The sequence below is a fragment of the Phascolarctos cinereus genome, unplaced genomic scaffold (genome assembly GCF_003287225.1).
Source record: "Phascolarctos cinereus isolate Bilbo 61053 unplaced genomic scaffold, phaCin_HiC Scaffold_4;HRSCAF=312, whole genome shotgun sequence".
NCBI classification, from domain to species: Eukaryota; Metazoa; Chordata; class Mammalia; order Diprotodontia; family Phascolarctidae; genus Phascolarctos; species Phascolarctos cinereus.
Genome location: NW_027555847.1, coordinates 146149704 through 146177192, shown reverse-complemented (window position 1 = coordinate 146177192; position 27489 = coordinate 146149704). Strand labels below are relative to the sequence as shown.

The 27489-nt window shown below is 38.9% G+C and overlaps 1 protein-coding gene across 1 annotated transcript in view; it reads left to right on the top strand.

Annotated features, from left to right (window-relative positions):
* The window catches only part of PRUNE2 (prune homolog 2 with BCH domain), a 324875-nt gene that overhangs the window by 217343 nt on the left and 80043 nt on the right, over positions 1–27489 (top strand). The window contains 3 exon segments of the mRNA XM_020995504.2: positions 666–5706; positions 5709–7217; positions 7683–8496. Coding sequence (XP_020851163.2) covers positions 666–5706; positions 5709–7217; positions 7683–8496 — 7364 coding nt within the window.

The following is a 27489-nucleotide window of genomic DNA, read 5'->3' as shown; positions in this document are numbered from 1 at the left end:
GAGGTCACAGGGATACAATTGCTCTGTCACTGCTCTGTGTATATTAGAATGTCAGTGGATGCTACCAAATTCTCAGTGTCTCCCTTACCATCATATAATGTTCCCTGTAGCTTTCCATATCAAAATACCCTTCTATGGCCACCACTTCCCTATAGGTATTATTTCCCTATTTAGAAAGAGTTGCCCTTAAGGGCAGGGACTGTCTTTGTTCTTGTTTTGTGTCCCCGACATTTAGCACAGTGGTAGGCAAATAGTAAGTACTTATAAATGCTGTTTCATTCATTCACTGTATACAGCTTGAGCTTAGAAGAAGGGGCGTGTAGCATGTAGGAGGAAAATATGGCATCAAAAACCGAGGTATTTCCAAATGGGACAGTGCCTCTCCAAATCCTCCAGTGTGGTACAGTGGTACAGTTACAATCTTTTCCTGGGGAGATCCTTGTGCCTCTCTGGTTTTGGTTTTGGTTTGTGCAAACCTAATTTTTGTGTGCAACCATTTGGAGGCAGATGGGCTGTGTTTCACCGAAGTGAAAGCCTTGATTTTTAAGTTACCTTGTTTCACTTATCGTTTCAAGCCTGTGTAGTTAAATGGGTTTGATACGAGTTTGCTGCAAAGATGACAGGGGTGAATAGCCATGTTCATTTGAAATGTGCTTTCCTGACAGATCTGCTGTGAACTGGAAGAGTGTCAGAATCCTTGCTTGGAGCTGGAGCCCTTTGAATGTGGCTGTGATGAGATCCTGGTGTATCAGCAGGAGGACCCTATGATAACTTCTGATCAGATGGTTCTCCTTGTCAAGGAAGTCATTAACAGGAGGTGTTCAGAAATGGTCTCCAACAGCCGGACATCCTCCACTGAAGCTGTGGCTGGGAGTGCACCACTTTCTCAGGGATCTTCTGGCATCATGGAGTTGTATGGCTCTGATGTAGAACCACAGCCCAGCTGTGTGAATTTCATAGAAAACCCTCAAGACCTTAATGGCTCCATCCCAGCTCAGGTGGATGTCAATGTAGACCTTGTGAGCCCTGATAGTGGGTTGGCAACCATTCGGAGTAGCCGTTCTTCCAAGGAGAGCTCAGTTTTCCTAAGTGATGACAGCCCAGTTGGTGAAGGTGCTGGGTCTCATCATAGCCTCCTCCCAGGGTTTGAGTCTTATAGTCCCATCCCTGAAGGAGCAATAGCTGAGGAGCATAAACCACAGTCTGGAGAAGATGGTGAACATTTTGATCTTTTCAATTTTGACCCAGCACCCAATGTTTCCGTGCAATCTCAGTCATCTTCCCGTTCAGCTGACTATTCCCCAGCAGATGACTTCTTTCCCAACAGTGATTCATCAGAAGGACAGCCACCCACAGTGCCAAAGGGGCTTGAGGAGATGAATCTATTAGGGAATGACGTGGCTAATTACTCAGCAGATTTACTGATGACAGTGGATGAAAAAGATAGCCTTCTGGAATTTGATGGGGAATTTGCCCAGAAGCAAGAAAGCCCTGGGGACCTCTCAGAAAGAACTTTGAGCCTCACTGATTTTGTGGGAGATGACTCTCCTCCCTCTGAAAGGCTGAAAAGCATTGGGACGAGAGTCCCACCAACTCCAATGAACAGCTTTGTGGAAAGCTCACCACTCACAGAGGACCCAGCCTTGCTCTTCCCAGAAGACATGCTTCAAAAAATAAATGACTTAGATGGCACAGGGCCTACTCAAATGCGTACGAGGTGCAGCAGCTGGTGGGGTGGTTTAGAAATTGACTCCAAAAATGCTGCCCTTCTGAACACTGACACATGGAGTTCCAGTGAACAGGAATCTGTCTTCCAGAGTCCTGAGTCCTGGAAAGAGCACAAAGCAAGCCCCATTGATAGGAGGGCCTCTGATTCTGCGTATCAGCAAAAGCAGTCAAGACATGGTGAATACCCAAAGCTGGATCCCTGGGAGAGCCAACTTGAGCAAGAGACTGTGGGTAGCACGGATACCCGCCACCAAAGTGAGGACGATCCAGAACACCAGAAACTGCCTTCTGAGAAATCAGATCTATCACATGCTTCCCCCCAGGGAACATGCCACTTGATAGAAGACTTTGCTGCTGTGTGGCAGCCCAGCTCACCTTCTGCAATGGAAAGAGATCCATGGGAGAATCCTGCAAATGATAGTGGTGGACATGTGGATTCCGAGCCTTTCCCTACCTGGACTAAATTTAGTAAAGAAGACAGCACCAGTGCTCTGAAAAAGGCCTGGAATGTGCATCAGATGGACAGAAATCTGCCTCCCAAAAGGGACCATGATGAGTGGGCTGTGGCAAAGAAAGACTTTTCTTTTTCTGCAGATTTCCCATCAGAGAATTTGCCCCAAACTCCAAATAATCAAGTGACTTCAGAAGCCTGGAATGAGAGCAAAGGTGACACCAACAACATGCACATTGAGTCTGGGAATCCTAGTCTTGATCCTGACATTATATGGAATAATTCCAAGCTGCTTAGGGAAAATCAGGATGGGTTTAATGGTTCTGAGATCAGGGAGAAATCATTTGAAAAGGTAAATACCTGGAACTTGTATGAAGAGAATGATAAGGAAGGAGCTCCAGCTCCCTGGGAAGATTCTTTCTTATCATATAGGTGCTCAGACTTTAGCACATCCAATGTCGGTGAAGATTTAGTTGCTTCTGAATTAGATACTAACTATTCTACATCAGACTCATATATATCACCTACGTTTGTAGGGGAGGAGAAAGAAACCGAGGACAAAACTTTTGATCATGATGTTAACATAGCTGCACAGAAGACCTCACTGAATAAGTCAGATGATGCTGAGAATCTTTCTCAGCCAATGGAGCCTCCATCCTACAGAAACAGAATTGGTTCAGGCCCCGGGACCCTAGAGATGTGGACAACACAAACACCAAATGAGAGCCAGATTGTGACAGTTGATTCAGAAACAAATGTCCCTTCAAATCCACATAAAGATTTGCTCAAGTTAGAATGCCCAGATATTAAAAATCTCTCGGCTGAGGATGATGCTGGGGAAAGCAGCCAATCTAGTTATGATGATCCTAGAATGATGCAGATGTATAATGAAACAAACCGACAACTGACCCTTATGCATAGTGGCACAGACCACAGGCAAGCAGCTCCTGAGAATACTGACTCGTGGAATAGAGTTATCCTTGAGGACACACAATCGACAGCAACTATTTCAGATCTAGATAATGATTTAGACTGGGATGACTGTAATGGGGGAATGGAGACTTCCAGAGAAGGGCAAATCCAAGGATACATGCATGAAGTCATAGAACCAGAAACTCGATTTTCAGTGAGGCAGCTAGAACCATGGAGTGTTGAGAGTCAGGAAGACATTCAAGTAGGATGGGAGCACCATATGCCTTACAGTGCCTCTGAGGAAGGAAAAGATGCCACCTTCAATGAATTAAATTCATTAACTGGGAAAAGTGGACAGCAAATCTTTAGCAATATTTGGGATACAGTCATGAAAGATGACAATGTGTCATCCTTAGTACTGCCTGACCCATCACACATTGTAGATTCAGATGAAAACAAATCACCATGGGGAACTTTGAGTTCCTCAGAAAATGTTAAGGACATCAACATCCCAGATAAGCTAGAAATCTTAGAAAATGAGCAGGAAGAAGCATTTACACCTGTCACCCCTCTGGCTGATTCTGTTAACCAGGAAACACAGGAAAGTACTTCAGTGAGCAATGAAGGATTCTTTGCAACAAGTCCTGAGAAAAAAGAACATCCTGACCATCTGGACATATGGAAGGACCAGAGTTATAAACACAGTGAAGATGAGAATAACATACAAGAAAATATTGATAAAGAATATTTAGTTGAAGAGGATACAAGAAGTTCTGAAGTATATAGTGCTTCAGGAAGTTCAGAAAGAGAAGAAGGTGACTCAGAACTCTATTCTCCTGTTGCATTTGAAAATCAAGGGACTCATGATGACTCTGTTAAAACTATCTCTCCTTCAGCTGCATCTAGTTCCCATACCAATGAAATCTCAGAGGATCTAGTAGAACTCCAGGGCAATACTACTAACCAAGGGACCAATGATGCACAAGCAAAAGCTTCTACAAATAATCTAAAGATAAATAATGCCTGTGAGAAGCATTTAGTGGATCAGGGAAATTCAGTTGACACTGCTAACATTTTATCTATTCAGAATCAAGCTGCAACAGATCATTCATTATCTGAAATGAGTCTTGAGAAAAATGAGACATATAAAATTTTGGGATTAGAGAGTGTATCCATAGAGAAAGTAGATAAGGCACCTCTTCTTAAAAGTCCCCAGAGTCTTGACATTTGGAATGCATATGTAGGTGGTGACACTCAATCCAATGGAACAAGTCTTGAAATAAATGAAGACCGTGAAATGAAAAGTATTGAAAACCATCTTGCTACAGGCCGTTTTCAAATGGGAAATGGTGAAGATGATGTTGTATCCAGTGAGTACACACACTCGAGTGCATCAAGCCCTGATCTAAGTGATCCATCTGCTTCTATACCCAGCTTGGGTGATGTGAAGACCACAGACTCTCAGCAAAAGAATCAAGATGACTGGAGCACAGGGAATAATAAAGACTCTGAACTTGTTACCACTGATGATCAACCAGAAATGGTACCTGAAGTAGGAGACTTACAGGGGAAAATGATGGATGAATTCCAAAAAGTTGTCAATCATAAAGTTCCTAAAACTTTAGATATCTGGAATGCCCAAGCAGAGGATGATGACTCCCTCTCTTCTTTTTCAAGTCCTGATGGAGGCAACACTCCTCAAAATTCAGGATCTCAGGAAGGAAGTTCAGCAGTTAGCTATTACCAAAAAAATGAGCATGAAATTCCTGAAACTGCACTCAATAATGATACTAAGTCCATTACAACAAGCTCAGGGATTAATAGCAACTCTAATGGTGAGGATAAATTGGAAAAAGAAGTTCATTTGATCACTTCCCAAGCAGATTTGCAGAAGGATTCTAGGATATGGAATATATTTAATGAAAAAAATGAATGTTTGACTATAGCTGGCCATGAAAATCAGGAATTTTCTGAATATAGAGATTCCTGGGAAACAACCAAAGGTGAGAGTCAAGGAAGTCCACCTTATGAAGATCAAAGCAGTCCTGATCATTGGAATTTCTCACCTGTAAATAAAAATGAGGAACAGGCCATTGGATTTAGTGAGGAGGCAAAATGTTCTCCAGAGATGCTGAAGACTGAACATGCAACTAAAGAGGCATCGTTGCAAATGTCTCCTAAAAATGAGTCAGAAGTAAAGCCTAAATCCACAGTGGAAACTCTTGGATTTTCAGCTGAGAGAGCAGAATGGTGGAACACCTTGCCCCAGAAAAAGAGCCCTGAAGAGATGAAACCTTCTGACTCAGATAGTGTTTTAGAAGAGACCTCTTCTGTATGCCAAAAGGTGGATCCATGGAATGCACCTATTCAGGGTGATCTTGAATCCAAAGAAGCACTTCATGTTGATCCTTTCACAGATGAAAACCAGCCACCCTTTCAAGGTGACAATGAAGAAAGCTATGAACCATCTTGGAATATCCAACCAACTCAGATGGTCTCAGATTCTGTACAGATAGAGCAGTTTGATGAGTGTGTCCCAAGCCAAGAAGAAAAGGATTTGAAAGAACAACCATTCATACCAACTGCTACTAATGAGCTTGTGCCTGAAAGCCATACTCAGAACAATGTCAAGACAGAGTACTACCTGCTCTGGATCAGCCAGATTCAGAACTTACTAATGCAAATGACTCCATTGCCATCAGTCCTTCCTCTCAAATGACAATGAAATCTAGTCCTGGATGGAGTAGTTCCCCACCTGGTGGGGTTCCTCAAGATACATTTTTCCCAGATATTTTGCATGAAAATTTCCAAGAAGGTAGGCAGATTATCTCAGCCATGCCTGACCTGTGGACTGACACTGAGCAGCCCCTCAGCCTGAAAGCAGACGGTGAAAATCCAGACATATTGAATCACTGTGACCAGGAGAGTAACTCCCAGTCTTCTACCAGTCCTGATGTGTGTCATGAATATGAAATGAAGGAAGAGCCTGGGCAGCATCTTGCCCAAGCTTCAGCCAGCCCTAGAGGTGAAGCTAGTGAGTTTTATCTCACCAAATCAGAGGGGAATCAAGAAACTGCTCTGATTCCTAGACAGACGTTTGCCATTCACAATGTGGAAATGCATCCTGAAAAACAATTTTCCTTGCATTCAGACAATGAACAAGCAAATGTTGACAGGCTAGTCTCTCCCAGAACTTCCTCTGAACCTTCTGAACTGGTTGGTGACAATGAAGAGAACTTAGAAGAATTCAAAAGTGAAACCACCCTAGAAATAGCATCAGGTTTAGAACCAGTGGAAATGGAAGATTTGGCTGTTGAAAACATGGGAGCTTATGCTATCATAACTTCCCAGGCACCAGCTATTATTAAGGTGAATAGCTCTTGTATAACAGGTGATATCTTTTCTGAAAGTAAAAAAGATACAAATGCCTTGATTAGCAGTGAACATCCTTTAAGTGGTGAGGAGCCAGACGCCAACATTGGGATCCTAACAGCCACAAGCCCTTTTTATGATAGAAATGAGGCTATTAAAGGACACAGTTTGAATGGTGCAATGAACACTTCAGATGGAACAATGAAGGACACGGAAAAATCACCATTAGAAGAGAACAACCCTGAAAACTCTACAGGAAGACAAACTATCTGTCTCTCAGCAACCTCTTGGGGTGATTTTGAAGAGAGCTCAATGGTTACAAATTTTGATAAAGAAGCAATAAAAGAGCCTGAACACTTCCATTATGGTGGCGAGGCTCTCCTGGAGGAGACTTCCACCAAACATCCACTTGTGCCATATACGCCTCCCTTTGATTTATCATTTCTCACAGAGGCACCCCAAAGCTCCATGCAAGAGAAGGAAGTGCTCTCAGCTGAGGAACAGTCTTCTGACAGTGAAATGGAAGAATTACTGTTCCCTGCGCCACTGTGTAGAAAAGATACCACAAGCCATTCAGAGAAAAGAGACGGTAAGGCCAGGCACCAGTTGCTTGAATTATATATACGGGAAGATCCTGAACCAACATCCCTGCCATTAGAATCTGGTTCCAATCTTGGGTCAGCTCTTTCTTCCAATGAAGTAGAATCACGTAATTCTGATTCACCAGCAGGTGGAGACATGAGACCACCTAATGGTAAGACATGTTGCCTTAACTAACAAAACATGGCTTTCCTGGAATGATTTGAGACTGCATGTGTGGGATTCATTTTCCCTTCCCCCCATAAGTTTGCAAAGGCTTAGAGATGAGAAATGAGTGTCATGTGTGGAAAACAGAGGGTCAGTTTGATGGGATCAGAGAGTGTCATGAGGTACTAAGTTTGAAATGCATGTCAAATGAAGTCCTAAAAGTAAACTTTATGCAGTCTTGTAAAATAAAGCAGTCTGTGTAATTAAAATAGCTTGTAATGATTGTCCCCAATAGCACACATAGAAAAAGAAAGTAACAAAATTAGCCAGTCACTATGAAATTTAAAAAGTGACTTTTAGAAAATATTTTTCATTTTAAAGGGATCTTTTGAAATAGGAAAGTTACAAAATGCATCTAACCACAATGTCTTTGCTCCTTTCCTGTACCTCCCTCTTCCTTATTCATATATAGGTGTTATCCAAAACCCATTAGACTTTGAAGTAGAATTTGTTTCTAGCAAGGATCCTGAGCTAAGAACAGGAAATAAGGAAGACGCATGTATGGAGATGAATGAGGATTCAAGTGCACTACAAATGGATTATATTCTTGTTGACCGTGAAGAAAATTTCTCTGAAAGGAAGGTTACCCTTGAGCCAAGAGAAAGTAAATCCCAATTACAAGAAGTCAATGTTGGATCAGAACAAATGGAGCTTCCAGGAGAGTTTTCAGCATCCTCCCAGGATATATTACAGTCAGTTGCAACAAATGAAAGGAAAGGCCAGTCTGCAGTGGGACCTTTAATAGAGAATGGTTCTTACATTGTGCTTCCAAGACTGGAAGGTGAAAGGAGACCTCTAGAAAGCCCTGGGCAAGACCCAAATTGGATGGTCTTAGGCCAAAGTGAGGTTTACAATGCATCAGCTGAAGAGAGTTCCAGACAAACAGAAACAGTGGCCTTGAGGTCTGGACATTCTGTCATGGCTGCAGATCAGATTCTGAGAGAAGCTGAACAGACTCAAGTCTGTGCAGAGACAAGAAACAGTAGTCCTCATGAATCTTCAAGAATGGATAAGTCCTCTTGCCAGGGCAGCCTGGCAAGGAAGAATAAGAATAAGAACGTAAGTGAGGCGGATGGAGATGCTCTTTTGCTAAAGGTGGTTGCCCATGACAATGAATGGGAAATGCTTTCACCGCAGATTTCTGAAGGTAGTGTGGCCCCAGAAAAGGATATGGAGGAGGAGACAGAGTTTCTTGACTCCGAAACAACAGAACCGAGCCCAAGAGGGTAAGAGAAAATGTATATTACACCCCAACCACTCTATCTCCCCCCACCTGGGAATTTATCTATTAATATTTTAACAATCTGGGAATATATTGATTTTCAAAAAGAAGAGGTAGAGCCTTCTCAATTAGAGGCCGGTGAAGTTGATGATCATTTGTCAAAAATTTTAAATGTATTATTAATGAGAGAGCTTGTGGTCACTTGAAAAAGGAAGCAACAATAACTATAATACTTATTTATTAGTAATAATTATTATGTGTTTAGTAATCATACCTGTTTATTAATAATATTTGTTTAATAATAATAATAATACCTAGCATTTATATAGCAGCCACCTACCATGTGCGCTGTGCTAAGTGCTTTACTAATATTGTCTCATTTTATCATCACAGCAACTCTGGCAGGTAGATGACATTATTATTCCCATTTAACAGTTGAGGAAACTGAGGCAAACAGAAGTTAAGTGACTTATCGAAGGTCACACAACTAGTAAATGTCTAAAGTCAGATTTAAACTCAGGACTTTTTCTACCTCCAGGTCCAGCCCTTGCTCCACCGTACCACCAACAAGTAATACCAGACTCACCTCATTTCCATTTCTATGGTTATTAAACTGATAGGTGAGGAGATGCCATAGAAATAGCATTCCTAGATTTCAGCAAGGCCTCTGATGTATTTCTTGCTCTATTTGAAGACAAGATGGAGAGATATGGGTTTGGACAATAGTGCAGTTGTGTGGACTTGGAACTGATAGACTGGCATAACTGAAAGAGAGACGATTTTTGGATTAGTGTCAAACTGGAGGGAGGCTTTTAGTGGTGTGTCCTGGGGATGTGTCCTTGGCTTTATTCTAGCCAAAATTTCCATCAGTGAATTGAATAAACTCATAGCAAACATGCTTATAGAGGCAGCCAGGTGGCCCTAGTGGATAAAGCACTGACCTCGGAGTCAAAGACAATTCAGACGCTGCCTCAGACACTTACTAGAGTCATTTCACTTCTGGAAGGCTCAATTTCTTCCATTATGAAATGGGGATAATAATCATACCTGCCTCACAGAGGTGTTGGGAAGAACAAATAAGGTGCTACATGAAAACTTTGCAAAATTTAAAGCATGATAACACATTACCTATTATTGTCAAATATATAGATGAGAAGAATTTGAGAGGAGTATGTTAGATGACAGAGTCAGGATCCATATTTATTTCAATAGGCTAGAATAATTGGTGAATCTCTGAAAGTGAAACTTAATAGTACTAAAGTTCTATGCTTAGTTGTGTTAACTTAAGACATGCATTTTGAGTCTCTACTCTTCTCCTATACTCAGAAATGTACACTGATTTGTAGCTTAACCAGATAAACCAATTCTCTTCACACCCTCACAATGCCATCCTAAACTGCCATTGCTCTCAAGTCTGCTCACTGAAACACTGTTCTACTATCTGAGGGCCATTTAGCCCATGAATAGCCACATGGGGAAAGATCCTGATGCTTCTCCTCTAGTCCTGGGAGAACATGGAGCCAGTCTCCTAAGCTGTGCATTGTTACGAGGCAATGCTCTGAGGCCCCCAGTTTGACAATTTCCCAAAAGGTCATAGGCTGGACCAAAGTAGTGTAAGTAACTATCCATTCCTCTTACATTAAAATTCTGTGAGGTGCATGCAATTTGACTATTAGTAACACCTTGTATTTTCATCTGGAAGCAAACATCATCTAATCTATTAAGCAACCTTGTACGACTAATTCAAATTTTGCTCTTTATAAAAGGAATAGGAGAGTTCTTCTTTTCCAGCCAAATTCTCTCTCAGTACTTAAATCATTCCTTGGTAGTAATGTACCACCCTAAGTGCCTAACTGAGGATTGAGGAGAATAATCTAAGTAGATTTAAAATGTGGAATGAGCAAATTCCCTCCTGGGAGGGAGAGCATTCTTTCCTCATTTGGGAGAGAATTGGCTGAACAACTAAGGGGAAAAAAAATAAAAAACGTTCATGTACTGAAGCTAAGGAATCTGCCTTAATGAGTTAAGGGTACAGCCCTTACAGGCTCAACAACATGTCAGTGCCTTCTCTGTTCCAGGCATTTTCTTTGTTATCCCGATCTTTCTTGCATCCTGTCAAGCTATTCTGTTCCTTGGAGATCCTCAATCTCTCTCTTACTATAAAGGTAGCAGCAGATGGAGCCCAGCAGCCTTGCTGGCAGGGTAATACCCTCTTTCTTGGAAACAAGGCAGTTTTTAGTTGAATGAGCAATTGTTTGAGCTCCTGTTCACATGTCACCTGCCCTTGAAATCCACAGATGACACCGTTAAAAATGGCACTGACACTTTAATTGTTAATTTATTTTTTTTCTTTTAATTATAAGTGCCCATACCAAGATATCACCATTAGGAAACTTTAACCAAAGTGGAGAGGAATAAAACTCTTATATCAGACACAAAAGTACTGAAGTGCCTGCTTAAGCAACTCAAACATATTTATCAAGTTCCTACTATGAACGAAGAATTATACTTGATGGTAGATGATATTGAAATTTATAAAACAGGATCCCTGCCTTCAAGGAGCTTGCCATCTAATTCAAAAAAGGAAAAGAGATATCACAAAGTAGTCCATGGTTGAGTGCCAAATAAATGGTACAGATAGTAAGTGCTTTAGGAGTTAAAAAGAGGGAGAGATTGCAATGGGCTGAAGTAGTTCAGGAAGCCTTTACAGAAGGGGTGGGATTTGAATAGGTGTGGAAAATGAGTGGCATTTGGAAGGGCAGGGAGGGGAGACTTCTGAGCAAGGATTCGATATGAGCAAGAGCATATGGAGAGATAGGGAATTTGTACAATATATGTAAACATATGTAATAAAACCTGAGAGTCCAAAATCCAACATCAGATTTTCCCCAAAAAATATTTTGGAAAGCAACAGTCTAGATTTAAAAATTTTTAGCTTAGAAAACAATACATCCTCTCCTCTTTTCTGTCACATTTCTCTTAGCTGCATTCTCTCCCTACTGTCCCAATGGAACATGCCTTTGCTATGAAAGTCTGAAAGTTTTTTTACCCCTACCCCACATTCATGGAAGACTTCAGCACACACAAATAGCCAGAGAGAGATGGAGACAGAGAGAAGTAGAAGCCTTTGGTTTTCCCACTAGATCACATAAAAAGTGCAAGTAATTTGTCAGTTCATCATTTCTTGAAGTGAGACTTTATTTTTAAAAACAATCCATCATCAAGAAGGGGAAATTGGGTAAACAGTACACTAGATACTATGTTGCCTACAATTTTTTAAAATTGCCACTTGAATGATAAAAAGTATTTGTGAAAACATGTATAAATATATATATATTGGAGTCTGTAGTCCTAGGGGGAAAGGACAGACAAGGACCAGAGGATTCAAATGAAAGCACATGTAGCTGGAAAAGTTTTTATTCTTTGTCTTGCTGAGTTGTGGTAAGAGGAAAAGAGTTGCCCTGTGACCTCATAAAGCTCCCATTCTGTGATCTTTTAGGAAAATGCTCACTGTGATAAGAAACTGTGTTAGGGGAAGCTTTGGGATTAAGTATTTAGAATTAAGATGACCCTTAAATTTGCTGTCCCCTTCTGTATCCTATTTCATGATTAAGAAAGGTGAGTGATTATGTATTTAAAAAAAAATTAAATGACCTTAAGGCTCAGTGAATTTTACTGCTGGCATATTTCCAGCATCAAACTAGAGAAAGATGTTATTCTAGACCTTCCTGTCCTAGCCAAATCTTTGTACATTCTTTCTTTTTACACTAATCATTCTCGGCTAATTTTCCCATATGACAGGCCCTACAAAAAGTTCTTTTATTTCTGTGAGTGACACATATAATATGCCATTAGCTCTTCCTGCATTTTTCATGAGGCCCTCTAAGTTTCAAGCTCCGAACTTGTAGAGACAGTCATTTCCGGTCATGTTTCGAGAGTCATTATGCTGAGGCTCTCTGCTCTGTGGATTCCATAAATCCATTATATAGAATTCTTCTCAATTTCTCCTTTACTTAAAAGATGGGGAACTATGGAGGGAAATCCTCCCATATGAACACTCAATCTGATTTTTAGAATTAATTTTCCACTCAATTCAACATATGTATGTATACACACTTACATGCATATACATGTTTAGTTGCATATATACATGTATGTATGTGTGTGTATGTAAATGTTTCAGAGGCAGCTAGATGGCTCAGTAGTTAGAACATTGGGCCTGGAATCAGGAAGACCAGAGTTCAAATCTGGCTTCAGACATTTACTAGTTGTGTGACCTTGGGCAAGTCACTTAATCTCTATTTGCCTTAGTCCACTGGAGAAGGAAATGGCAAACCGTTCTGGTATCTTTGCCAAGAAAACCTCATAATGGGGTCACAAAGAGTCAGACACAACTGAACAACAAATCTATATGTTTGTGGATGTATATATGTAGAGCCTAAGTTAGGTGCTGTGGGCATGTGTCCCAAAGGTCAAGCATCTGTGGCAAAGCTATCCCTTCCTAAACCATGCTTCTTTACTGTCTTGCCCTTCAGGGTCTTGACTTTGCACTGAACTCAATCTGAAAGTCTGGGATTTGATACCAGCTTTGACTTTGTTAACGGCTAAAGTTTAATTTTGTCGACTGATATGTTTTGTTGAAGCAGTGATTCTCAATTTTTTTTGCTCATATAACAGTGTTATTCTTTGCTATGAGGAGTCATGGCATACCCTGAGAGGCTAGGGAAACTCACCCATGTGCATATAATATCAAGTATAAGTGCCATGCAATCCAAGGCACACAGTCAAACTCAAGGCATTTTAGTGTTGTAGGGAGTATACTTTTGAGAGCTCTTACCTCAGGGAGATAAAATATTGATTATTAAGCATGAAAAGGGGTTATTTGTAATTATAATCCTGTAGCACAGGGACAAATAGGCACTTAATAAGTGTATATTTGAATGACACCTATTTAGAGTAACTCTTCATAGCTGGTCTATATAATAGGATGTTCTACTGTTTCCATTTTAGCAAGGAAAAATCCAAGGTGCAAAAAGATTAAGGTTCTATAGTGATAGAGTAAAATACAACAACCTTAGAGTTTTTAGCTCCTTTCCTTGAAGACTATTACATTAACTACAAAGCTGCATTGATGCCTTAAGGGTGGTTGCAATGGCAGTGGGAACAGGCAAATTAGCGAGAGCCAATACCGTTACTGTATCAAGCTCTATTGCATGTGGTATGTCAGCAAGTATTTAAGTCAGTACACGTTTATTAAGTATTTATTATGTGCCAGGCACTGTCCTAAGTACTGGGAATACAAATGCAAGCAAAAATAAAGATAGTCCTTACCTTTAAGGAACTTACATTGTAATAGGGGAATATAACCCACAAAAGCAAACTGAAAAGGGGTAGGATATAGGAAAGGTTTGTATGGAGTCATGGCAGAAAAAGAAGTCCAGAGACTCAGGAGCAGAGCCTAGAGAGGAATGGAATGGACTATGGCTGGTCTGAACTCTTTCCTTAAAATGGAGGTTCCAGGAGGAACTGACCATTTAAAAGAAGGGGCCGTTGGGGTAGAGTGATTTTCCAGGGTGAGGAGACCACATGGAACAGCTGTATATGGGCAGACAACTCCGTTACAATAGATAAGGAAAAGATTGAAAGTTCTTAAGTACTTACTTACTGAGTATTTAGGAATGTGATAGGGAGACATCTTTGGTGAAGTAATGATCAGGGTACATTCTGTGAATGATGTTCTATAGCAGGCCACAACTTTATAATCACACATTTGAGTGTAAGGTGGAGAGAATAAAAGGTCAGAATTATAGATCTCGAGTTAGAAGAGATCTAGTGAAAAGGTATATGTGGATGGTGATCTGCACCCACCAAAGACATCACCGATTTGTGGAAATAAAGTATATGATATAATGAAGCAGCCTGGGACAGCTGCACACAAAAGTTGACTCAATTCAGTTGCCTCATACAAGGATCCTCTTTCGATCATGTTTGTTTATGTTTAAGTACCACGCTAGGAACATTTTGTACTAGAAAATGTAATTGGCAAAATATATGGCACTGATTCACATAATGTCATGTAAAAGAGGAAGAGATGGGAATTGTCCTATCATTGGCCAGGTGTCCACTGGATGGGTCAATTGAAGATTGTAGAAAATTTATTTGCCAAGCTAACTTTAGGGAAGTATTCTATGTTATGGAGCATACACTATTAGCTGGCTATAATATATTGGTGTGCCCCACTTTGAAGTTTCATGTGGCTGCTTCTTCATATGCTGCCACTTTAAGTCACCTCCAGATCACCTGCCAAGACTGTTTTATCTGTTTTCTGCAGAAGTCCAGGCTTTTCCTATGGTCAGTTCTATGGTTAAAAATATTTTCCTGATATTCTTATCTTTGAACAAGATGATAAGATAATAAGATTATTAAATAGAGAGGCATCATAGTATAGTGAATAGAGAGCTGGCGTTGTACTCCAAAAAAGCACACATCCTGGAAGTGTGACCCTGAATAAGTCACTCACTCTCTCAGAGACCCAGGCCACTCTCAGTTGGAGAGAAGATGTCAATGTGCATTAGTAGAGAATGTTTCCTTGCCTTGAATGGAATTTGTTCAGCAGTCCCACAAGTTTTCCAAGTCTTCTTTGTCTTTTAGGAGAGTACAAAAGATATGATGATGACTTTTAGTTCATGTTTTAAATATTTGTTAATATATGCTTATTGGTCTTTTGTGTTCATAACATTTCTCTCGTGGTGAAGGAAATAAATATCTGTTCTCTTCCTGACATCTACTACTTTGTACCTTCAGTAAAATTTCCAAAATGAGTCTTGTCAATCTGTTTTGGAGAGAACCTAGAAATGGGCCATATCTAAACTTTGTTTGGGAAGTTTTCCCCAGGATTCTGGGGTAGAGGCGTAATAGGCTTAAAACATACACATACACACAAGAACTGCTTTTCCTAAGACTAAATTGAGCCCAGAGCTTCCTACCCTCTGTTGGTGGGAAAGCCATCTGTCTCCATCCGCCAGGCCACATGTGACGCTAAGAACCCATCATTGTATGTCCTTTGACCTTGACTTTTTGACAACAGAAGGCACTTTCAATCTCATTAGCCACTAACGTTACAAGTAAGAAATTAATTTGGCTGCTTCTCTCAAAAATTTTTAATACCTTAATGAATGTGTGATTTCATCAATGTTGTCATGTTTTCCAATGATGAAGATCGCAACCCATCCATGCTTTCTCATTTATCCAACATGGAGGTGAAGAAGAGGCCTTCTATTAGATCTTTTCACATTTCGTGGGTATCAGTAAAGAACTCATTTATTTCCTTTTCTATTAATATATCTCCTGGATGATAAAATTTATGTAGTACTTCCAACCAATTCCAGACATGGAAATTAGAGGCCTAAATACTTCATCCATCATGAATAGCCATTTCTAATATATTATGATAGTCTCAGGAAAAACAAACAATACATTTGAAGTTAGAAAAATAGAATTTCTTTGGGATGTGATCTTTGGCGTAAGTTTGTAACATTGAATCTCTTTTATCAACTTTATTTTTAAAAACTTATTCTAGTGCGAAATAAATTTAAAATGTTACAACTTCAGGAAATTATTATACCTTAAGTGAAAATCTATCTTTGAAGAATTATAAAATATTAACAATAAAAATGAAAGAATTCTCCAAATTGCTAATAATAAGAAAAATTAAAACAAGCCTGTTTTATTTCACATCCAGCAAACGGGTAAACATGACAAAAGATGGGAGTAGTCAATGTTGGAGAGGCTGGAGAAAGAAAGGCACACTAATGCTTTGTTGGTGGACTGTGAATTGATATCAGTGTTGCAAAGTTGGTACCAAATTGCAAAGCAATTTGGAGTTACTAAAAATAATGAAAATGTCCATAGTCTCTGACCTAGAGATTACATTTATAGGATGAACTGGTTGCAGGCTCCTGTAAGACCCCAGGTATTTTGCTTCCCTGTCCTATTCTAGCTATTTCTCCTACTGTAGATTCTACTTTGGCTCAGGCGCAGGCTGCCTATATACTGAGCTGTCTGGGCACTGGTCTGGATACTTTTCTGCTGCTGTGGTTCGGGATGGGCTGCCCACACTCTGGGTTGGGAACTAACAGCCTATGAGGAGGTCTGGTCCTCTCTCCTGCAGCAGCTTTTGCTTAGGCTGCACCAGGTGATGGTCTGGTTCTTCTATCTTGCTGTGGGACCTGGCTGTTTATGTGCTTTGCCTTCCACTTTTCTGCCTTGTTTCTGCTCGGGTCTTCTGCAGGATTCTAGTGGTCTCTTTTACAGTCTTCCACAAAATAAAGGAACTTGCAGCTGTTTCTCTTTAGTTTTCTTTATCATTATTCCTTCCAGTGCACTTTTAGAGTTTTCTCGGGGTATTTGTGGGAGATGTGGGTTCCTGTAGGTCCTAAATTGCTGCCATCTTCCCACAATTCCCCTTATGAACCAATGGAAAGTAAAGAGGACCAAGGAAACAACACACACAATTTTTACAAAAATATAAACGGAAAGAACAATACGTAAGCCATTGAAATTGAACATTGTAAAATTATAAAAGCCAAGCCTTGCCCCATAGAAGAGATATGAGACAAAACTTTCTCATACTTCTTTGTACAGATGAAGGACCATAAGTGCAGATTATTTTAATATGTCAGACTTTTTGATGTATTGCTTAGTTTCAAAGAGCTTTTCCAAAATTTCTTCCTCTTTAATTTTTTTTTTCTTTTAGTAAAGAAGAGATCACTCATACAGTTTGGGAAAGGGAGGGATATTTAGAGATGTAAAAAGAAAAAAAATTAATAAAATATATTTAGATTAAAATGCACACAGTTAAGCAGAAGGAAAAGAAAATAATTTATCTTTGATTATGTAAAACATATTTTTATTTTTAAAATTTTAATTGATATCTTATTTTTAAATAACCTTTATTTCCCAAAATAGCCCTTTTCTCTCTCCTATCCAGAAAGCCATCCCTTTTAACAAACAAATGAAAAGAAATAAAAAAAGGAAAAAAGACAATTTAGCAAAACTACTGAACAAACCTGAGTTCAATAGTATATTCAGGGCTTCAAACCAATAATCATTCACCTCTTCAAAGAAGTTTGGGAAGTACAGTCTCATATGTTTTCTTCAGGGTTAAGTATGGTCACTATAATTACACACTGTTCAGTTTTGAGGTTTATTTAATTCTTTCCATTCAACTTGTTATAATCATTATGTATATTGCTTGGTTCTACTTATGTCACTTCTCATTAGTTCATATGTCTTCCCGTAATTCTTTTATCCTCATATTCATTGTTTCTTATAGTATAATAATATTCGATTACATTCATGTATGACAACTTATTTAGCATTCTTCCATCAAAAGGCATCTGCTTTGTTTCCATTTTTGTTTTTGTTACTACAAAAAATGCTGCTACAAATATTGTGGTGTATGTAGGAGTTGCCCATCTTCCCCCATAGTTGACGATCTTGCATGTATGTCTGAAAGTGGGATTTCTGGATAAAAATGTATGGACTCTTTCTTAGCCTAATTCCAAATTTCTTCCCAGAATGAGTAGACCAATTCACAGCTCCACCAATGCTATATTAGTGTTTTTATCTTTCCACAATATTGACTAATTCCATCTTTTGTCATCTTTGCTAATTTGCTGAGTATAAGATGAAACTTCTGAGTTGTTTTTATGTTTATTGTTATTAATTTGTAATTCCTTCTTTGATAATTGTTCCTATCTTTTGATCATTTATCCACTGGTTATTTGCAGTTAATCTCACATATTTGTTTTAGTCTATGAGATGTCTTGGATGTCAGATCCTTACAAAAGATATTTGATACAAAGATTTTCCCCAAATCACATACCTCTCTTCTTATGCTAGTTGCATTGATTTTGCTAGTGTGAAAGCTCTTCAATTTCATGTAATCAAAATTATCTATTTTATTGTTTGTGATCCCCTCTATCCCTTACTGGTTAAGAATTATTCCCTTCACCATAGCTTTGAAAAGTACGTGATTTGGTTCTCTTGTAATTTTTTATGATGTGATCATTAATGTTCTTTTCACATATCTATTTTGATCTTATTGTGCTATATTATGTAAGATATTCATCTAATATTAACTTGTGCCAAACTGCTTTCTAATTTTCCCAGCAGTTAGTGTCCAAGGAAGTAATTCCCAAAATAATTCATATTTTCTATTTGTTATAAACACTGTACTATTGGTTTAAATGGTTTTTGATCTCTCTTATCTTAGCAGTTCCAATAATCTAGTTTTCTATTTTTTAAATCAGAATCAGATAGTTTTTTTGATGATGCTTTATAGTATAATTTGAAGAGTGGAAGTACAATTCCTTCACTCCTACTTTTTTCATTCCTTTACTTGATATTCTATAACTTATTCCTTCAAATGAATTTTATTATTATTTAGTCAAGTACTAGAAATATTACTTTGATAATTTGATTGGGATAGTTCTCAACCTGTAGGCTAATTAGGTATTATCGTCATTTTTATTATGTTGATATGCATAGCTCAGCCATAACCAATGAATATCCCTCCAGTTAGACATTTTTAATTTATTTAAGGAATATTATAATTGTGTCTTCTCCTCTCTTCTCCTCTTCCCCTCACCTCCTCATCTCACATCACCCATACTTTCTTTCACTACCTCTGTCTTTGCCCTGTCTCACATGAAGATGTGGTTCACCTCCTTGTCAAGGCAAACTCCTCCCTGTACAAGTGATCCTATTCCATACTTTCTTCATCAGATTCCCCCCCTCTGTATCCCTACTCTCTTATTTCTCTTCAATCTCTCATTGTCTACTGGCTGCTTCCCTACTATCTAAGAACATGCCCATGTCTCTTCTATTGTCAGAAAAAAAACTCTCACTTGATCCATTCATCCCTCCCTGCAATTGTCCTACATCTTTTTGTGACTAGCCTCCTCTACAATGCTGTTTATAATCAGTCTCTCCACTTCCTTTTCTTTCATTCTTTTCTTATCTCTCTACAGTCTTGATTCCAACTTCATCATTCAACCAAAATATTCTCTCCAAAGTTGCCAGTGAGCTCTTAACCACTAAATCTAATAGTCCTTTTTCACTCTTCATCCTTCTTGGACTCCATAGCTGTTGACAGTGTTGATCACCATCTTCTCCTTTATATCATTTATCTCTATGTTTTCATGGTACTACTGTATACTGGTTCTCTTTCTAGCTATCTCAGCATTACTTGTTAGTCTCCTTTGCTAGATTGTTGTCCAGGTCATGCCTACTAACAGGGAATATCCCCAGGGCTCTCTCCTGGACCCTCTTCTTTTCTACTTTCAATTATCATCTCTATCCCAGTGATTCTCAGATTTATTTGTCTAACCCTAACCTCTTCTCTAACCTCCAGATTTAAATCTCCAACTGCCTATCAGACAGCTAGAATTGGATGTCCCATAGTCATCTTAATCTCAATATATCCAAAACTGAACTCATTACCTTCCCCCTAAAACCTTACCCTTTTGCAAAGTTCCCTATTATTGTTGAGGGCACCATTGTCCTTCCAGTCACCCAAGCACCTAGGCTTGCAACTCAAGTTTCTTCCTTGGCACCTTACTCTCAACACCCATAACCAATCTGATTTCAAGTCTTGTCAATTTCTAGAACACCTCTAAGACATATCGCCTTCTCTCCTTTGATATCATCCTGATGCAGGCTCTCATTACCTCATAGCTGGACTATTACAGTAGCCTGACAATTGTTTTTTCTTCCTCAAGTCTCTCCCTGCTATGGTCCATCCTCCACTCAGCTGTCAGAGTGATCTTCTTAAAGTACAGAGCTGACCATATCACCCCTCCCCCACCCCTACTCAGTAAACTTCGGTGGCTCCCTGTCACCTCTAGTATCCAATTAAGCTCTTCTGTTTGATATTCAAAGTTCTTCATAACATGTCTCCCTACACTGTGTCCAGTCTCCCCCTAGTCTTCCCACTGCCCACCCCTACCTTGTACTTTGTGATAATGTCCTCCTTTCTCTTCCTTACTCAGGACCCTGCATCTCTTTCATGTATTTTCACTGACTATCCCCCATGCCTGGAATTCTTCCCCCTTCCTCCATCTTTTTGGCTTCCCTTCAAGTCCCAGCTAAAATCCCATTATCTACAAGAAGGCTTTCCTTATCCTATAAACAGTAGTGTCTTCCTTCTGTTCATTACCTCCAATTTATCCTGTATATGCAAGTCTTAAGTGTTCCTCAGTGTATTAATTCCTAGATATTTACTGAATTTTATAATTATTTTGAATGGAACTTTCCTTTCTATTATTTCTTCTTTGGCTTTTTTTTTCATTGCTATGTAGAAATGCTGTTGGCGTTTAGTCATGTGTATTTTTAATTTATTCTTAGCATTGGAACTGTATGTCACTGGTAATAGTAAAACAAAACCTTATGGATTAATAATGGTTATTAAACTTTTAGATGTGGTTAATACTGTGGACATATAATATCTGGATTTTGACAAAGTATTTTATCAAAATGTCTCACGACACCTTTGTGGAAAAGTCCTTTTACTTTCAGCTTCTGTGAGAAAAGAAATAAAGGAGTAAAAATATAGAGCCAATTAAGAAAAAGAGGAACTTTTTTCTATACCTGATTCGGAGGGGTTTAGAGCAGTCTTGTGAGCCATCAGTTGAATTTGGGGAGGAGAAATTTGGAAGAAATGAAGGAAAATTGAATGGAGATCAGTCTCTAGGGCCAGGTACTGGCCCAAATTCTTCTTTGGGTTGAAAGAAGATTAGGACCTGGTAGGACCCTTAAGAAAGATCTAAAAATGATTAAAGATGATCAAGAATAATTAGGGATTAAAGCCTAAAGAGGTAGACTCAGGAAGGAAAATGAGGAGGTAATAGGCATGATGAGGCAAGTTGGTACGGAAAAAAATAAGTGGAACAATTACACGGTAAAGCAAATTGATATTATGGATACTTGGGTGAGAAGCAACTTTGTGAGTGAAACAGGATGCTGGTGCAAGATGAAAGGGATGCAGGGTATGATTGTGGTGTTGATACTAAGGAAAGATAGTAAAGTAGGTGTCAAGTTATTAAGAGGTGATAATCAGTTAAAGAGTTTTAAATAAATGCTTAAGGTTGAAGTATAAATAGTCAGAAGTATGGGCTTTTAATGGCTTAAAATATCAGTCTGTATGGAGAATAGAATACAATGGAATACAACAAGAAATTGTATAGTGACTTATATCAAGTATGGACTCTGTCTTTCTGATACAGTTGGGCGAGTGCTATTTGTATTCTGAGTGTAGACTGATCATCTCTCTCTTAGGAGAGAAAGTGAAAGAATTCTAAAGATGCTTCTCCATGCCTCAGGTTATTAGTGACAATAAAGTATCATGAAAAGAAACAGAAACACGGCATCAGTGGAACAGAGGGAAGGATCTCAGGTGGAGAAACGGAGACTTTGGCCTTTGTTGAGATGTTGCAGAGTGGAAGAGCATTCCATGGAGGTGAAAGGAAAGGAAGAAGATAAATATATTCTTAGAGTTTAGAACAGATTTGAGATACTTCCTTCAGCAAATGAAGTGGGATATTCTGAGGAGGAAGCTGCTGCTTGTCATCCAAAGGATGATATTGTGATCCATTAATGCTTTCAGGTGAGAGGTCATAGTGGTTGGTGATTTCCTTCTTAGGGTGTCCTGAAGTAGCTATTTGTCAACCTGAAAACAAAGAGAAATAGGGCTATTGTCTTCCTGGGACATGTGCCCAAGACATAACGGAAAACCTACCAAAGCTTGTGAAAACAGATGACTAGACCCTGCTTCTGGTGATTCATGTGGGCACAAATGATATTGCCAGAAGGAGCCTAAAAAGTGTTACTAATAATTATCAAGTCTTTGAGAAGAAAATGAAAGCCATAGGGCCACAGGTTTGGTTTTTCTCCACTGTTAGTCATTGAAGGCAAAGGACAAAGAAGAGAACTATTGATTTAGAAAGTGAATGACTGACTTAGAAGATATGTCTAAGAACGGATTTCTGAACTAAGGCTTAAAACATAGAGATAAGAGATTCCCGATCAAAGGTAGAGTATACCTAATGAAGCATGGTAAAACTATGTTTGTCAGGAGTTTTAAAAATCTAGTTAAAAGGGCTGTAAACTATTAAAAAAAAAAGATGAGGGAGAGAAAACATTGCCTAGGAATGTCATCCAAGTTAGACAGCATAGAAAGTAGCTAGAGTGAAAGAAGAATAGGAAGCAGGAGGAGCTAAAGGTCTTCGATCTCAAGGTATAACTGAGATTTGCTATGATAGAACCTGTGACTGGAATATGGCTCTGCATATGTATATCATATTCAAAAGAAACAGTATAGTAAGAGGTGGAGGGTAGCATTGCATATTAAGAAGATATATTTGTAAGAAAATCAAGGAACCAGGGGCAGGAAGCATTGTGAGGCAAGCATTTTGGGTAAAGGTCAATGAAAGTAGAAACAGAAATGACTATTTTCAATGAAATATGCTGTAGCTCACATAGAGAAAAGAAGTAGAAGTAGCTTGGCTCAGAGGAATAATGTCATAATTAATGCCGAGCGCTTCAGTAATCCAGACATCTGCCAGTGTTTGCTCTCTGCCAAAACCAGATCAGCTAATCACTTTTTAATTTGTCTTAGTGAGGATTTCATCCTTCAAAAGGTAAAAGAACAGGTGCAGCTAGGTAGCATAGTGGATAGAGCACTGGCCCTGGAGTTATGAGGACCTGAGTTCAAATCCTCCTCCAGACACTTGACACTTACTAGCTGTGTGACCCTGGGCAAGTCACTTAACACCAATTGCCTTGCCAAAAAACAAGCAAAACATAACCAAAGTAAAAGAACCTTTAAGGGGAAAGTCTGTTGTGGATCACATTTTTAATAATAGGGAAGAACTAGTTACTGGAGCAGAAATGATGAGAATCTGGGGAGGGGCGGGTGAGCTTGTGACAAAGAAGAAAATGAAATATGGGTACAGTCTGACAGTCACGTTAAGTTTGGGGAAATCAAATTTTAAAGGATTCAGAGGAAGAATAGTAGAATCCTGTGAACTAAAATTCTAAAAGGAAGGTCAGCCCAGGAGGGATAGGAGATATTTAAGAATGAAATTATTAAGACAGACAGCGAAACAAATCTGATGAAGATAAAAAATGAGATTTGACTGAAGAGACTGATGTACATGAACAGGGAATTCACCCACCAGCTTAAGAAAAGGATATACAAAAGATGAAAGTAAGTCAGGTAACAGAGGATAAAAACAAGATATCTTATAACAATTTTAAACTTTAATAGCTTAAAACTACACAGAGATTTTGGGACCCCCTGTATAAGAACATGGCATAGTTTTATCAAATAGTATCAAGTGTGCTAAAGCTCAGAATGCACTGAGTCTGGCAAAGGATGCTCAAGGTACCAAAAAGTCTTTTGTTTTTAAAAAGATATATTAGGAAAGAACAGAAGTGGTCAAAGAAAGAATAGATCCTTCACTTGGGGTGTGTAGAATGATTATAACTGATGACTGAGGGAAGGCAGAGATACTCAGTTTTTATTTTACTTCTGTTTTCTCAGCCAGGGAGAGAATGACCTTATGGTAGAAAAGAGAGAACCAAAAAATGACTAACAGGGAATGGTTACCCAAGACAAATTAGGAGATAGGCAGAAAGTACCTAGCTGCCGTTGGTGAAATCAAATCAGCTGTGTCCTTGAGTTGTGAAAGAACTGACAAGCATAATTGCTGAGCCTCTGTTAATAATATTTTAAAGACTGTGGAAAATAGGAGAAGTATCCCAATATTGGGGGAGGGCAAATGTCATCCCAATTTTCAAAATAGTGAATAAAACAGTTTTCAAGACAAGTGAACTTGGCTTTGGTTCTTAGGAGTATTTTAGAATGGATAACTAAAGAGATGGTTCATGAATATCTAGAAAGGGTAGAAAATAAGCAAACAAGCATTAAATAAGTGCCAACTATGTGTCAAGCACTATGCTAAGCACTTCATAAATAGTATCTCATTGTTCCTCACAACAACCTTGGGAGTTAGGTTATATATAATGTATTATTTATTATTTTAATTACTTTATATTCAACATTATAGTTAATTATTAATTATTTGATTTTATTATTTATATAAGCAGATTATTATAATATATGATGTTATATATTGCTAGATATGATAAAATTATCTATAATAAGAGTTAGCTGTTATTATGACCATTTTACATTTGAGGAAACTGAAGCAAGCAGAGGTTAAATGATTTGTCCAGGACTATATAACTAATACATTCTGTGGATGGATTTGGACTGAGGTTTTTATCCCTCTAGGCCCAAAGCTATATTCACTGTACCACTTAGCTGCCTCTTAGGTAAGAATGATCACAAAGAACCAGGATGGTTTCAAGAATAGGTCATGACTAATCTCATTTCCATAAATTGGTAGATGAGGGGGAAGCTATAGATAGAATTTGCCCAGATTTTATTAAAGCCTTTGACAGGGTATCTTAGACTGTTTTTGTGAAGAAGATGGAGAGTTATGCACCAGAAAATAATACAATTATATGGGTTCAGAACTGGGCATAAGACCAGTATCAAAGAGTAGTTGTTAATGGTTCAATATGAACTTGGCAGAAGGTCTCCAGTGGGAGTACAGCAGAGATCTGTGCTTGTTCCTGTGCTGTTTAACATTTTTATCAGTGACTTGAATAAAGGCATAACAGCATTGCCATCAACTTTGAAGATGACATGAACATTGGAGGAATAACTAACAATGCCTGAAAGAGTCGGGATCCAAAAAAGATCTTGACAGGCTAGACCACTGGGCTCAATCTAATAATATCCAAATTCAATCAGGATAAACGTAAAGTCTTACACTGAGGTATAAAAAAAATCAACTTCATATGATCAAGTTGGAGGAGGCATAGTTAAGTGGCAGTTTGTCAGAAAAGAATTTGGGAGTTTTAGTGAACCTTGAGCTTAGGATGAGTCAGCCAATTGATTTTGCAGCCAAATCAAGGTAATACAATATTGTGCTGCATTAAGAGAGGCATAACTTCTAAGAATAAGGTGATAGTCTCTCAGCACTCTGCCCTCATCATACCTCATCTGTGTTATTTTCTTCAGTTGTGGGTACCACTGTTTTAGAAAGACTCTGACAAACTGGTGAATATCCAGAGGACTATATCAAATACTTTGAAGGACCCTCAGTCTGTGTCATATGAGGATTAGTTGATGGAACTAGGGGATGCTTAGTTTGGAAAAGAGAAGACTTGGATCCAGGGTGCAGGGAGGAGCATGACTGGTGTTTTTGAGCATTTGAGGGACTGTCATGTGCAGGAGAGATTAAACTTGTTCCCTTTGGTCCCCAGAAGGCAGAACGAAGAGCAATGGGTCCAGTTCTCAAAGAGGTAAGTATGAGTGAATGGGGAAAAAAAGCATGAATTAAGTATTTAATTAATTAATAATAAATTAATTAAGCTTTGCCAAGTGTTGCACTAAGCCCCTGGGGATACAAATAGAAAAGCAACAAGACCCCTGCTCTCTGGGAGCTCACATTCCAGTGAGTGAGACAATACCCACAGGAGCTTTCAAATGCAATTCAGACAGAAAGGTCCCAAGGTCCTCAGCAGTAAAGCAGATGCTAATGATCTCCCTTAATGAATGTCATTTTCATGGAGAAAATCCTATCCATTTCTTTGGTGGCAAGAACTTCCCAGTTCTTCAGCATCTGGCTGAAGAAACAAAGAGTGAAGCACCTACAGAAGCAGTTGCCAGGATGATGGCTTTGGGGAATGGATAGAAGTAGGAGCAGTGAGTGGTCTGGTGGGTGCTGCCACTCATAGCGTTTTTGAGCTTCAGTCATGTAGTTGGTGGTAGCTGGTCAGAAGTTGGTGTTGGTGGTATTAAGGAAGGTAGGTCCCTTCTCCACATGAATTTCTCTCCTCCATGATGGTGGTAGGGACAGGGCTGGAAGCCTCATGAGTTATAACACTAGCTAGCCTTTATATAGCACAGTGCCTGGAACTTTATAAGGACTCCAGTAAACGCTTATTGATCAACAGACCAATAATCAAAACAACTATGTCTGATTAGCACATGCAGCGTTCTGTACCTATAGTCCTCCCCTTCTAGTGAGAGGAAGAGTGTATCTCATCATCTGGACTATGAAGTAACAACAACAACAACAACAGCTAGCATTTAGATAATGCTTTAAGGTTTGCAAAGTGCTTTACAAATACCTCATTTTATCCTCACAACAAGGTAGGAGCTTATTATCCCCATTTTACAGATGAAGAAACTGAGAGAGACAGAGAGAGGTTAAGTGACTTACCTCGATTTACATAGCTAGTAAGTGTCTGAGGCAGGTTTCAAACCCAAGTCTTCCTCACTCCTGGTTCTACACTATATCCACTGAACCATCTAGCTTTCTCAAGTTACTAATGTAGCCTTCTATCTGAATTGGTACAGAGTGTATGTGTTTAGGGATATAGATATAGATATAGATATAGATATAGATATAGATATAGATATAGATATAGATATAGATATAGATATAGATATAGATATAGATATAGATATAGATGTACATATATGTATATGTGTGTGTATAAAATTGACATTTTCCAGGCAGCCAGTGAGTTTCCATATAGACATAGAAATAGATATTGATATAGATATAGATAATCAACATTTTGTGGCCAGCTGAGTAGCACAGTAGATAGAGTGCCAGACCTGGAGTCAAGAGGACTTAGTTGTGTCCAACTCTTCATGACCCCATTTTGGAGTTTTCTTGGCAAAGATACTCTAGTGGTTTACCATTTCCTTTTCCAGCTCATTTTACAGATGAGGAAACTGAGGCAAACAGGGTTAAGTGATTTGCCCAGGGTTACACAGCTAGTAAGTGTCTGAGGCCAGACTTGAACTGATTCCAAACCCAGTGCTTTATTCCCTATGCCACCTAGCTGCTCC